Genomic DNA, 14,374 nt, shown 5'->3' with positions numbered 1-14,374 from the left:
CTGAAACTGGAGCCGTGGTTGTGGAAAGCACTTGATTGCTGTCATCAAATGTGAGTCAGATTAAAGAATGTGATTTTAGTTGCTATAGGCCTCCCTTTAGTTTGAGGCTTAGAGTACAGTGAGTTGGGATTTGAAGCTGCTGTCGTTTAAGAACAGGACTGCTTTTAGATGGTTTAGTACAAGGAGAGGAACCAAGGCAAACGTGCATGTATGTGATACATATATACTTGCCTCAAGTGCAAACTCACATGTCTGGTGCTGACATGGGAAAATACTACTGGGAGTTTGGTAGGTTTTCTTTGGGTGCATCCATAGGAAGAGTATGTTCCAGAAGTGGTGTCCAGAAAGGGCTAGAATGGGAAGTAACTGTGTGTGATATGAGTCAAGAACACAAAGCACCACTGCGGCTGGCAGAACCCTCCCCTTCTGCTTGTCCACTGTGAGGAGAATGCTGCTCTCTCTGGGCTGGATCTTATCTCAAAGGCCACATCTTTGCCAGTGCTGAACTCAGTTTTGTTTCTACTTTGAAAAGCTGAGTGCTCCCTTTTTCCCAAGGAGGTTTTCAATGCCAGATGATGTTCTAGACATTAACTTTCATTCTCAGCAAGGTGATGCAATCTAAATAAGAAGAGGTTGTTGTGGAGGAAATACAGATGCAAAGTAGATGCCTTTGAATACATTCTGTTTGCGTTTAAATGGGAACCAGGGTATAGTGCTTAGTGAAGTATGTCACTGTGATGATCTCGGGGCAATGTGAAATGAATATTCTTGTTCTCTGTGCAATGCTTTGTGTAGCTTGTGTGATATAAACTGCTACCTCTGATGTTTGTGTGAGAAATGACATTTCTCTTCTGTCCTTTGCCCCTCTTCTAGTGACTTCCTAGTACCGGACTACTTAAACCAGGAACAAGAAGAGACCCTTGGGCAGTATGAGCTAGGGGAGCATGGCTTTGAAAGCAACTCTTCTGTCCAAATGCCTGTCATTTCACAGGTGTCGTCAACTCAGAATTGTGAAAGCACTTTCCCCTTGGGGTCTCTGGGTGGGTTGGCAGAGAAGGAAGAAGATGTGCCAGAGCAGCCAAAGACTAACGCCACTGCTGAGGCAGCCGCAGGTGACCCTCCGAAACAGGAGCTGTCATCCATTACTATTGAATAAGTCATGGTTTGGTTTCATTTTTGTTCTTTGGAAAGTGCCTGTGTTTGGTCCTGTACATTTTAATTTAATTTTTTTTTTTGAAGAGAAGTGGGGAGATTTTCCCTTTTTCCTTTGTAAGCTACGCTTTAAACCGAAAACTGCACCAGATGTTACGGTATTTGTCATGACTGAATGCTCACTTCTGTGAAAATATTTAAGACTGATTGCACAAAAAAAGATCCTGTCAGAACACCATGGAAGCTGTGAGACACCTCGAAAGAAGAACAACCGATTCAGATCCCTTTAACTATCTCTTCTTCCACAGTTAGAGCAGCTCATTGCGTTCCTCTTGCTTCTGCAGACCCTCTGGTGAAGGGAAAGGAATCAGAGGAAACCTTTTTAAAATGACAAGCATTGGGAAGCATTCCTGAACGGTTTTAACTAGTTTCGAGTGGATGCTTTAATCTCCTGCGTAAAAAATGACACTTCCTAGCTCTGTGCCTGCTGCTTTTCAAAGCACTTACTGTAACCCTTCTCTTGGAAGCAGTAAGCAGTTTTGAAACTCACAGCCACGCACGTTGTCCCTTTTCCATCTCAAACGAATCAGTTCTGACAAACCCAGTGATGTCATGCCAGGTATTCCTCCTTCTGATATCCCAGTCCTTTTAGCAACTGCTTGATCAAACCACGTTTGCCCATCTAAGGTTAGGTGTGGGAATAGTGCAGTCAGGGAAAAGCCTAATGGTGAGGAATGAATTGAGGCTAGAAAAATACATATCCATGCAAGCCTGACAAGTATCTCGTGACTGTATGTCTCTGTAGAAGGGGAATCACATGTGAAAATGAAGGTTTTCCCAATAAATTCTTCAAAATCATGGCCAGATTGTCCTCAGGAAGAACATTCCTTCATGAGGAAGTGAAGTTTCTCGTCACTTCCCCCTGTACTTTTGACTGATCTAACTAGAGGGAGTTTACAGATGGGAAGAAATGAGCTCTCCTGTGAGTTATTGCACATCTTGTGTTTATCCATATGCAGGTATAGCTTCAGAGAGGTTTATCAGGCTTGTTTTGGACAAAACAAGCAGTTTATTCTCTTTAGAGGCCAACTTTCTAACCCAACAGGGGGTTGTTTACAAAAAGCCTATAGAGCAATGATGAACTGTTCCTGTTCCCAAACGTTTGAAATCCTTGCCAAGTGGGTTTATTACAGGCTGTGACTCCAGCTCCGCACCCAGCTCAAGTAAGCAATAAATGGAAAGATTTACAATTTCGTTTTTTCCATAGGTAGAAAAAGCTGCAAATTTAGGCTGGGGGCTTTTCAGAGCAGGGAGGTTTGCTTTGGGGGGGCTCTAGAACTGCTTTGAAATCAAAATACAAGAGGAGGTTGGTGATTTTCCTTACTGCTTCTGAAGTGAACTCAGTGTTGGATGCCAAAATGCCTACCACTATCTAAGTATTCCAAAGGCATGACATACCCCCTTAGTTTTGAATCTTGTGTTCTCTCTGCATTTGGTTTGCACAGACATGAGGAGGAAATGAAATCGATGGAGAAAGGTTGCCCCTGACAAAACAGAAGGCACAAAACTCATGTTATATTGCAAGATAGAGTTGTGTTCTGTTAGCTTAGGCAGCTCTGATACTCTGTGGCTCTGAGGGGGTTCTACTAATAGCTGACTTGGGTAAGGAAAAAGGTTTATTGCCCTTTGGAAAGAGCTTAAAGGGTTTCAGTGACTTCAGCAATTTTCCTCTGCTGTGTTTTAGGTAAAACCCACACATTTTAGTTAAATAGAGCAAAACCGGTTGGGTTTTAAGTCCTTTCCAAGTTACTGGAATGAAGTTTCTGCACCAAAAGGTGTTTTAGGAACATGCTGCAAAGTTCTCTGCTACAATCCAGTCGTGTGTGTCTGCCTTTGTAAGTCTTCTTAAAAGGGCTTGAAGGAGAAACTCTCTTTTGGGGATGCTGTACTGTGTCTGTTGATGGGATGAATGAAAGACCAGTTCTCTTCTTCCACTTCCAATTCCTGTCATTGAGAAACTAATGCCTTTTGCTGAGTTTTATCCTGAATTATAGGGCTATGACACTGAACTCAAATACATCATTTCTTTTTGTCCCATAAGTGTTACTCCACTTTGCAGGTCTATGAGAATCCTTTGTGATTCCTGTGGTTAAAAAGTACTTCACGCACAGATGCATTTCCAGCCTGCACAGAGGCCAGAATCAAAGGTGGACATCATCTTCTGTCAGACTCTGGTAATTTCACCCTTTAGGTGCTTTGCTAAACAGGGTGAGGAGTTGCACAAATACAGCACGGACATATCTGGATTAAACTTTTGTATCAGAAGGCAAACTGTTTTCCCAATACCAAAGAGAAGGGGAGGGGGGGGAGGACTTTGTAGCTCTAACATGTTCTTCCTTGAAAAGTATCGTTAACTGCTAAGACCTTGGCACAAGGCAAGCCATGGGTTTCATTGTTCATTGCACTGAGTTATCATAGCATCCCAGACTGGTTTGGGCTGGAAGGGACCTTAGAGCTCATCCAGTTCCAACTGCCTGCCACAGGCAGGGACACCTTCCAATAGAACAGGTAGCTCCAAGCCCCTGTGTCCAACCTGGCATGATCTTTTCAACCCTGTAGTCTCAGTGTAACATCTTAATTCTCACTTTTCAATCTGATGCAACTGCAGGGACAAGAGAGTTTATTTGGTTTGCTTGATTTAGGCTTGGGTTCACTTGTTCATATTCCTGTGTGTAATTGTTTCTTGTTAACAGCTCTTTTCTCCATTGAAGTAACCACATGTGAAATACAAATTATCACTTTATTTCTCCTCTCTAACTTGTTGGAAGTGCTCAGTTCTTTGAAATGCTGGTGTTCTTCACAGGAGAGATGTAAAACATAGGACCTCTTAAACCAGTCCCTGTTTGTAATATGCTTAGATTCCAAATTGGGTGAGATGGAGATCTCACTAAGCTGGAAGAAACTTGCCTTAAACTACACTTGGGATTAAACCTAAAGCATAAATTCCTTTCAGTCCATGATCAGAGGGGGTTGAACTGCATTTTCTTCTTTTCTCTCTTTTTCTTCTTTCCCTTTTGTTCCTTCTCTTTTTTTCTGTTTATTTTCTCTGGGTTTTTTTTTCCCTTTTTTCTTCCCCCTCAAAAAAACCCAACCATTATTGGATATGCATTTATATTTCTGCTTGACAGGGATCCCAGAATGCCACAAGAGTTGAACTGGAAGGCACTGGGAGGTGATCTTCAATCACTGCACTCCAAACAGAGTCAGCACAAGAGGTTGCTCAGTCCAGGCAGATAAATATCAGCCAAGGCAGACACTCCCCAGCTTCTCTGGGGAGCCTGTTCCTGTGTCTGGCCACCCTCACCCTCAAAAGGGGTCAGTATCTTTAGGTGACATTACTTGTATTGCAGTCTGTGCCCAGTGAGAAAGGTCTGGCTCCATCTTTGTCCCTTCCCATCCACTGGTTTTGAACATTGCTAAGACACAAACAAGATCACTCTCAGCCTCTATCCCTCCAATCCCTTCATCTTTAAGTTACTGGTGGTGTGGTTCCAGACAGCTCCACCTATGACCTGCTGCAGCCATTTCTTTGTCATTGAGTAGTCTCCAAATCCATCCACAAAGTGATTTCTGTCTTGCTTTTGCGTGTCCTTCTCCCACGTGGCACCAGTCTTTGCACTCGGTAGCAAATCCTTTCCTCCCCTGTTCATTTTGCAAGCAGAGTGCCTTCTCTACCACAGAACTAGCAAGGTTCTGCCCTATGCCAGGGACCCGGATCCTCGGAGTCTGCACAGGGTCTTTACTCCTTGTGTATCATGTAGAGCAGTACATCTGATGGGAACAATGGGAAAGGAAGGGATAGGTGTTGTTCCTGATTTAATGTGGTGTTTTGGAAGAGGGGGAAAACTCAGAAGCTTTTTATTTCCCCACAAAGAGTGGAAGAAAAAGAAGCAATGTTGTAACCGTGCGAGAGGTTTGGCTGAGTTGTGAGGGTTTGGTTTGGTTTTCCATGCAGAGACTGGAAATCCATGGGGACACCTACACTTGTAGCCACTGGAGCTCCTGGTCAGAACTGCGTTTGTCACTGTTCTTAACACTGCATTAAACAAGACGTGTGTTGGAGTTTGAGTTCAGTTGTCAGGCTCGCAGATACTATGGTCAAGTCTCTCATAGTGAGAGATTAGTAAACTAAGTTACGGGAAATGGTTCTGGGTTCACATGTATCTTGAGTCTAAAAGGTGTGAATTTAGGCTTTTTAAAAGAAGTAATAGCTGCCAATGCAGTCAAATATATTTTGTAAGACTATGATCCCTATATGTCCCTTCTGGGATAAAATGTTACTGTTTTTAAGCTATGGTTTCAAGTTTTTATATGAGGGCTTCAGTCGTTTCTTGGTTGCTGGCTTTCCCCTCCAGCCCCAGGACATAAGAGCACTGAGACTATTACTGGTCTCTCTCTGAGAGGAACCAGGAAGCATTTTATATGCAAATAGAAGGGGAGCTTTGTGCACCCTGCAGGGATGGAGAAACTGGGGCTGTAGGAGCGCCCGTTGCTCCTGCGTCCATTGCAACTTCCACACCATCAGAATATGGGAAAATAGCTAATGTTCATTCAGATCCATTAAGTTGGAGTTTTGCTTAGGAGGTGAAACCCAGTTTTGGAGGGTTCTCATCTCCAGTTATGGACATAATAAATTCCATAGCATCTCGATGGCAGATAAGAGGGTTCAAGGCCGGACGGAACCTCAGCCCCATCAGAGGTCCCTAAGAAATGGAGTCAGTTCCAAGTATTGGAGGAAACGTACCATAAGAGAACCAACTGTGAATTACTTTAATGCAACAGTGCTACTGCTCTGGGTTTTTGTTAACTCAACGTGTGCTATCGCAGTAATTCAGTGTCCCACAGGTCTCAACTACAACCCTGGTTGCACTAACAACAAAATAAAGCCGACTGAGCTCCTGGTGCTGTGTGGCAACTGTTACCTACAGTCTTCCTGAGGGTTGTTGAAGTCCCCAGAGGAGTGATGTTGTTTCACCATTCCTTTAGCTGATGCATGCTTTTGATATCCTGACCTATAGCCCTGGCTACACCAAGTCCTTGGACAGCTTCTTTGCCCTGTTCCCGCAGTGCCTTCACTTCAAGGTGCTGCCCTATGGTGAAACCCTTCAGAGGGAAAAGAGGGAAAGCAAAAAACAATGTGAATTAAATTCTTGTTGGGCTTCTTTGTGCATTTTAGTACCAGTGGAACCCCCTTTAACTTGTGCCAGTCTCCAGTCACCAGCCGTATATCCAGTTGTCATCTCATCCCCAGTACAGCTTCTCTTGTTGATGCTGGCCACAGCTAGATTACTTGGCATGTTTATTGACTTCCCCGAGTTGGGGGTTTTTTTGGGTTTGGTTTTGTTTTTTAATGTATCCGATGTTTAAATACACTTCACATTTTATAGACTCCTATCTGGCTATTAGTATTTTTCAGGAACCATAGTTCTTGGTGGCTATAACTATTTTTGTGACTTCTTTTGTAAACCAAGTGCCGTTTCAACGTTACAATCATTTTTAGAGTTCTTGTAACCAATGTGAATATCATGGGTTTTCCAATCTGTTCTGAGCCTGTAGTGTTTGCTTTGTGATCATCTGTGTCATGTATATATTCTGTATAGTTACATTGTATTGAAATACTAGCTTGTTTGATATAAGAAAAGTATGTATTGGGTACCTTTTTGCTAGCCTGGTTGTTTAATCTTTAAAAAAAAATGGTCTAAAATACAAAAAAAAAAAGTCAAACTGGTCCCATTATAGGTCAAAATTAAGGGGGGAGAAAAACTAGTTTTGAGTGTCTTTGGATAGAAACATGAAGCTAAGATTTTTCATTAAAATATTAATGTTTTATGGAGTATATCTTTGCTTTGTGTCGTTATTTAACTCCAGAGGTTGGCTCGAAGCACAAAAGACCAGCCTTGCCCTTGTGTGAGAAGGTGCAGCTCGGATGCTAGAGCTACGTTCTCTTACAGCTTTTGCTTGTGATTAATCTCAAAAGGGAGGAGGATGAGGAGGACTCACTGGTGCTGAAGTTGTCACTGGGGAGGAAGGTGGCTTAAACCAAGAGAAGTGTTAAGAAATGATTGGAAAAGTGACATGATTAACGAGTATTAAGAATAAAGTCCAAATTTCTGTTTAATTTTCCATGGTATATCACATTTCCTTGTGTTAATGTTCTCTTTTAGGCAACAGCCATCTTCTAGTGATGGAAAGCCAGCCAAGAATGAGCCAAATCACATTAGTCAGAGCAGAAGATGGTTAATTAGGACTGTAGAGAGTCATTGTGATCGCAGCCATGAGCTTCAGGATAGGCACAAAACAGCCTAGATCATGGCACTTAAAACACACCTCTGGTGTTTCTGGTGACCCTTGCGGATCGATTTGCCTTCTCCACACCCACCTGTGTGTCCGAGCTGGAATGCTGTGGGGATCAACACATAGCTAGGGCACAGGTAGGAAAATGGGAGGTTGGTAATGCTTGGCTGAAATGATGGTAGCTCTGCCCAGTGGCCTGTATGGGTAACCAGCAGGCTGGCGCGATGGATATGCTCCAGTAATAGAATCATAGAATGGTTTGGGTTGGAAAGGATGATCCAGTTCCAGCCCCCTGTCATGGGCACATTAAGACCATGTCACCCAAGGCTCTGTCCAACTTGATCTTGAGTACTGCCAGGGATGGGGTGTCCACTGCTGCTTTGGGCAGCCTGTTGCAGTGCCTCAGCACCCTCCCAGTAAAGAACTTCTTCCTTCTGTCTAATCTGACATTTGACACAGGAATGAAAATGAAAAGGGAAGAGTGTTCCATGGTGCAGAGTAAGTGGCCACAATTAACCTTGGATTGGGAATGGGGCAGGGAAAGGTGGTAAATTCCAAGTTATTTTCCTGAGGAGCTTGTGCAGGGACGAGTATTTTATCAACAGCATGGCTGAAAGAGGGCATGTATTTGGTGAAGGCTTTGGAGAGAATGAAGGTTGAGATGGAAAAGCTTTAAGCCTTTTGGTCTGTAAAAGCAAGGATTTTGCTGCTTTGAAGACAGGCAGAGCCTGTTAGGAGCCCGCAGTGATGCTTAGCAGAGCATTCCAAATGTGAAGCTCTGTGACTGTATATGAACATACACTATCATCACCGCTGAGACTCATACCTTTGATGGAGCTCGAGCTTCAGGCTTCTGACTCGAGGGGGTTTTTCCAAAGCACAACCATATGGTTTAAGTTTAGCATGAAACATCTTTTAGACATCCTTAACAAAGCAAGTGAAGGTTTCTCTGGCTTCCTTATAGCATTTAAGCATTTCATTCCTGACAGTAATGAAGTACTATTTCTTTTGCACAGAGGCTGAGATGAGATTGAACTCGTAGCTACCGAGACTGTAGTAGAGCAGGGAACAGAGTTCTCCCAGGGCTTCCTGGTGAAAATGAAGCTGCTAAGAGAAACCTGGCTTGGATTATGTCTAAAGGGCTTTTCACAAGCTGCTTGTGTGTGCTGCATCTCCAGAGTACTGAGCCTAACTCTGTCATCATCCTTCTTAGAGCAGAGATTGCAGTGAGACCATGAGCAAGCAGAGCAGGGTAAGTGTGTACGTGGTAGAGCCTTGGTTACAGCTCAGAGATGTGCGGCTTTCACTCATCCTCATTTTGAGGATCTGGTAACTATATTTCCAGAGGAGACATGCAGTCATGGTGCAGGTTTACACTTACTGCTCATAGCCCTGATGTTCTTAGTCACAAGTCCATTAGAAAGAGGCCACAGACACCCAGAGTGAAAACCACTCCAAAGGCTTCAGTTAACTGCCTTTGATCCTGAGTTGCCTTTGGCTCAGTCACAAGGCCTCCTGGTAAAGATGAGAGCAACTCATGGGGCATCTATTTGTGTATCTCTCTTGAAGCTTTACCTCTGATTGATGAAGTTTGAACCCTTCCATCCCAAGTTTGAAGTTCATGATACAAGAGAGGTGTTTACCCAACTGTACGTTCGTTTGAGTGGCTGCACCACTATAACTGGCTCCTAGACACCCCCCCATACATCTGCTGAGGTTTATGTGGGATTATCTTTGAGAATATATCCACTGCTTCTGGCTAAACTGCATTCCCAGTTTTCATATGCCTGCATAAACCTAAATGCTCAGGCCTTGCCTTTGTAATACATCATTTGGAAGGTAAGTGATTATTCTCACACAGTACTGCTTGTTCGCCTGGACACGCACGTGCCCGCACGCACGCTATCTATGCGCTCATTCCAAAGGAATTTTGGACAACAACCATCCAAAAACATCAATAGGCCAACTCTTTCCTTGCTGCTTCCCTACTGGGGATGTCTTTTGGTATTCGCTATGCCTGTCTTTTGGATGGTTAATGCCCCTTTTAGGGACTAGAAGGCACTGGAAATAAGAATTGGAAATGGATCACCTGAAACCTTTGGAGGCAGGGAAGGCATCTTCCAGGTGAGTATGCCTCTGAGTCAGAAGGGAATAACCAGAAGTGAGAGGAGCAAGGAAACTGTGATGTGGCTGTGGGCTGGTGGAGGAGGTGACTCTCACTTCCAGGATCCCTTTTGTGTGCGTGTAAGTGAAGAAGACATTGTTTGATGCAGGCACAAGGAGAAATGGTCCCTCAGGGTTTGGTGCTACATCACTGAAGGCTTACAGTCCACTCGCTTCAGAAGAGCCAGATAAGTTACAACCCCAGTCCATTAAAGCATTTAAATAGACTGCCTTTCCAAAAATGTGTTTAAATGGCTCTTTAAGAGCTTAGCCACTTGGTGAAGTTTACTTCTCTGCCTCAGCACAGGGTATTTTATAGCCTGTGTATTAGTGGGGTGCACAGAACTGGTTGTGCATAAACAGAGCCTCGCGCTGTGTAAATCAGAACTGGAGAGCAAAGACACCCAAGCACGGGACTAATAGGCAACAGAGCTCCGAAAACCAAAACATCTCTTCAGGGTAGGGCTTCATCTTCCCAAATCTAAACGAGAAGAATAACAAACCCCTTTTGTATAACCTCAGTGTTGCAGGGATCGGTTTCAGGGCTGACGTGACCGCAGTTACAAACAACAGTTATGCAACTGTCCCCTTGATTGAGTTGAAATTAATACGGGGAAAGAAAGAGCCAGACAACAAGGAATGGCTTTGGGTTGGCTTGTTCTGTGTTCAAGAGCTAAAAAATGCTCAGGTCAGGCTCTTTTTTCTTCACAAGTGAGCACAAGCCCAGGGTGAAAAATCATCCTAAAGAACAAAGTGAGCGTTCGAGGCAGGATTTCGTTTATCTTCTATGGGTCCTTTTCCGTCTTTTTTATCTCCCAGTGAGGTAATGGCAGGGTTTTCATTTTCCTTGAAACCTCTTCTTTTTCAAAGCCAATGTAACACAGTGAATCACCGGGTATTGGGATTCCAATGTCACTGATTCCGCCCTCGGAGCAGAAAGCCCACGTCCACGTGCGTGCAGATGCGTTAGTTCCTCCACTCACCATCTGGAAGGCATTTGGAGGTTTCTGAGTGGGACTGCAGGCAGAGTGGCTGCTGCACATTGCACAGGCAGCATCTGGTATCTCAGAGATAGCAGAGATTCCCCTTCCTCAGAGGGAATACTGCTTGGATTCAGGTAAGGAATCATCCCTGCCACGGGTAGGGACACTTTCCACTAGAGCAGGATGCTCCAAGCCCCATCCAACCTGGCCTTGAACACTGCCAGGGATGGGGCAATGCTGGGGTTGACCTCTTGTCAAAGAAATTCTAGGCCTTTCCTGTTTCTCCTGCATTTCTCCCAGTGACTCAGGGAATAACACATCCAGGAAGAGATGGGAGATACGAATTAAACCCATTGTTTGCTCCTCCTCACCTTTTCTCCCCTCTGTAGTAGGAGGCAGAGGAGCCTCAAGCTAATTTGCTTCCAGTGGGAGAGGAGGAAGCAGATTTTGGAGGCTCCTGCACTGATGTGTGCTGCTGGGAGTCACGCAGGGAATTCACTCTCTTGTATGCAACAGGTTCAGAGAGCAAAGGGCCAACTGAAACCTTCATCATGCAGCACACTTGGTCTTTGTATGTGCGTGCTCTGCTGCAAGGAGCTTTTGTATGGATTCCCTAATGGATTTGCCACAGGTAGCCTTGCTGTTGAGGATAAAAAGCTGATCTGGAAGCTGCCTATCTTAGCTGTTGAGTTCCCAAAGGCCACTGGTTTGCACTCATCTTCCCTGAGCCAGTAGCTCAGTGTGACAGATTCCTCTTGATGTGCCTTAGGTGACATGAGTGGAGTAGCTGCCTCGGCATCCCTGCTTGCCTTTCCTGCTTTCTTCCTTCCTCCTGTTGCTGTGGATTCTAAAGGAGCAAGGAAAAAGGGGAAGCTCACATGGCCTTTGCCATCTCTCGAGCCTGAAATAAGGCCCTGGGAGGTTAAATGTGATGTTTTGCTTAGCTTTCCCCTTTGGAGACATGAAAAGAATTAGAGGAGCTTGATCTATGGCGTGGCTCAGCAGCTGTGATGGGTGCTTTGTTAAAGTCCATAGCAATCAAGCTAACACAAACCAGAGCCTTCCCCTATAGCTTTCTGTAACCCTTTAAAAAGTGATGGATGCTTTGCAGCAGGAGTGGGGAGAAAGCAGTAGGTGAGGTCAAACTGCACAACGTGATAAGCAGGACAATTAATAGCACTTAATGTGAACTAGCAAGCTCTTGGCTCCTTGAAAATGATATAGTTTATAATGCAGGCCAGATTGCCTTTAAAGTATGGCTCTCATCAGAAGAGCCCTTGCAATAAAGCTGCTCCAAGGACGGGATCCTTTTCTCTATGTCCTGAGCAGTTTCTCCTCCTGGTTTCGCCCCTCTTTGTGCTATAGAAGCAATGCAGCTTTGGGAGAGGCAAGTGGATTCCTTTCTTTGGCAAACTGGCAGCTGAACTCTGGTGGCAACGGTGCCTTTTCCTCTTTCTAAATTCACTGGATCAGCTGCACTGGATCAGGGCACGATCTGGTTCTATCTTTAGAGGCAGTGATGATGCAGGAAAGCCTGTCCCAGAGTGGGTTTGAAGGACCCGTGGTCTGAAAAAGCCTCTCTTTTGTTTGCTGTCAAGAGACTCTGAGCTGGATGTTAGGGGAGACAATCTAATGGTACAGAATGGACTTGCTTGACTTATCAGGGCACGTTTTCCTCTCCTTCAGCACTTTGGCTGTTTCAATTAACATGAGACATTCCATTTCTAGGTCCCTGCTAGCAGACCAGGCAGCTACTTATGTCTCCTTTCCTAAAGCCACAGAAGGAAGGATCAAACCACAGCAGGAAGAGGTTTTGGACAAAATCCTTCTGAAGTTGCCTCCTGAAGATGTCTCCCTGTTTTTCCTGCTGTTAAGGATTCTCTTCCTGAGTTGGAAGACAAGGTCATGTCAGATCATTCCCAGTTTTCATAGAGAGAATGCAGTTCCCTGCAGGACTCTGGCTTAGCTTTATGGCAGATCAGGAAGCCAGCCCTCCCTTACTTGCCTTCAAGTCGTGTTTGCTAGTTTGGCTCTGGGGCAGAGGGGGTTTGTCAGGGCTTTCAAGACTAGAAACCAAACCTTTAATTCCCCTTGTGAAAGCCGAAAGGATCAGTGCTGGCTGATGGGACCCCATCATTAAAGTGCATTAAGAAGGGCAGGTATTTGCAGCCTTCACTCAACTAAGCCATGTGTAGTCCCATTGCCATAACCATGGGGTTAACTACTTGCCCTCCCTATTCTATTTGTAGAAAACAGCCATAGTATCACGCTAGAGAGGCTGGACTGGGTAAATAGCATTAGTATATTGGCAGAGTTCAGATAGTCCTGGAAGAGTGTCCCTAACAAAATCTGCTGAATTACCCCTAGATCCAGCAGCCTCGAGTGGGGAAAAGCAGGTTTTGCAAAGCCAGACCAGTTCTGCTGTTACCTTTCCGGCTCACTGTCCCGAAACAAAGCAGTTCCATCTCTGCATAACCTTGTGGTGAATGAGCTTCAGGTCTCTAAGCCAAGTCTGAATTTAGCCGGTGTTTTTTTATCTCCAGAGGTGTTTCATTAGCTCAATTACAAGTGACATGTTGCACTATGTGCTGCCGAGTGAAAGAACTCAGCCAACCTAAATCCCTCTCCAAACAGAACCCAATTAACCTCTTACACCCCTTCCTTTAATCCCTATGCTCATGACTTGCTCACAGCCGCACTTTTTAAAGAAGACCAAAGTAAGCTACTGGAGATAAGCACATACTTAACAGCTGAGGTGTTCCTACCGGGTTTTGAGGTTCAATTGGGCTTGGCTGGATTGTACTGCTCCAAAAGTAAGAGCTGTGTTTTTGTGCTGGCGTCCAGTGACAGTTCCCTGTTGCACATCATTTGGGTGAGTGCCTCACTGTCCCCATCTCTAAAGGACAAGCAGGCATCCTCAGTACCACCTTGAATGCATTGGATGCAGGCTTGTGTGTGACTGCAGAGACATCACTTGTTGCAGACGTGCTTGCCAAGGATTCGGCTCGCTCCTGTGAGCTTCAGATCCTGGGTGAGCGTTGGTTGGAAGGTGGTTAAGGTGCCTGGGTGTTACACTGGCTTCCTGCTCGGGGCTGAGGTTTGCCCTAGATCCATTAATGTCTTGGCAGTGGTGCTTCCCTGCTGGTGTTGTCAAGACAGTTAGGTGCTGAAGTCATCAGTAAGGCATATAACCCTAAATGGATGGGTTGCATCAGTGACCTACTTTAACATACAAGTCTTGCACAAGCCTGACCTTCTTCTCCCCGTGATCCACCCCAAGCCCTCAGCAGCAGAAGCCATTTCTAAGCATCCTCTGTGCTGGTCGTGTAAGTCCTACTAGCAAAGCAGCGAGTCCATCAGCTGGGGCCAGGAGCTGTGATTTGGAAACCCTGAGTGCTTGCTTTGGCTCCAGCCTTACTTTGCAAATGCACACAAACATCTCATTTTCTTGGGTTTTTTCCATTGAATCCACAGCCCGTGTCCTGAAGAACTTGTACTCCCTGTGAATTAGCGGTAGGATTATTACTGGAATTCCATCTGCTTGCATGCTCAAGTAAGTTCTCAATCTGGGGTGAGATTTAGGCTGCAGCAGTTGTTGGGGTTTGTTACGTTAGCAGTTATTTGTCTAAATAGGTCTGGTTTCAGCTCATAAGCATTTTCCTCCCTGTGCAGCCAGGACAAATAAGCAGTAAAACTCAGAGAGTGGCATAACCAGGCTCTTG

The 14,374-nt window shown here is 44.8% G+C and overlaps 1 protein-coding gene across 4 annotated transcripts in view; it reads left to right on the top strand.

Moving 5' to 3' along the window:
• The window catches only part of ZBTB44 (zinc finger and BTB domain containing 44), a 38,276-nt gene extending 31,228 nt beyond the window's left edge, over positions 1 to 7,048 (top strand). For 3 of the 4 annotated variants that reach the window (XM_080631609.1, XM_080631608.1, XM_080631607.1), the window contains exon 6: positions 874 to 7,048. In XM_080631609.1, the coding sequence (XP_080487735.1) occupies positions 874 to 1,156 (283 nt within the window). In that variant the 3' untranslated portion in view covers positions 1,157 to 7,048. The remainder of the gene's footprint in view (positions 1 to 873) is intronic. The other variant, XM_080631610.1, reaches the window with a different exon arrangement.
• The last annotated feature ends 7,326 nt before the right edge of the window (positions 7,049 to 14,374 follow it).

This window comes from Psittacula echo (assembly GCF_963264785.1).
Source record: "Psittacula echo genome assembly, chromosome: 18".
Taxonomy (NCBI): Eukaryota; Metazoa; Chordata; class Aves; order Psittaciformes; family Psittacidae; genus Psittacula; species Psittacula echo.
The sequence above is the reverse complement of the archived record's forward strand: the minus strand, read 5'-3'. Positions and strand labels throughout refer to the sequence as shown.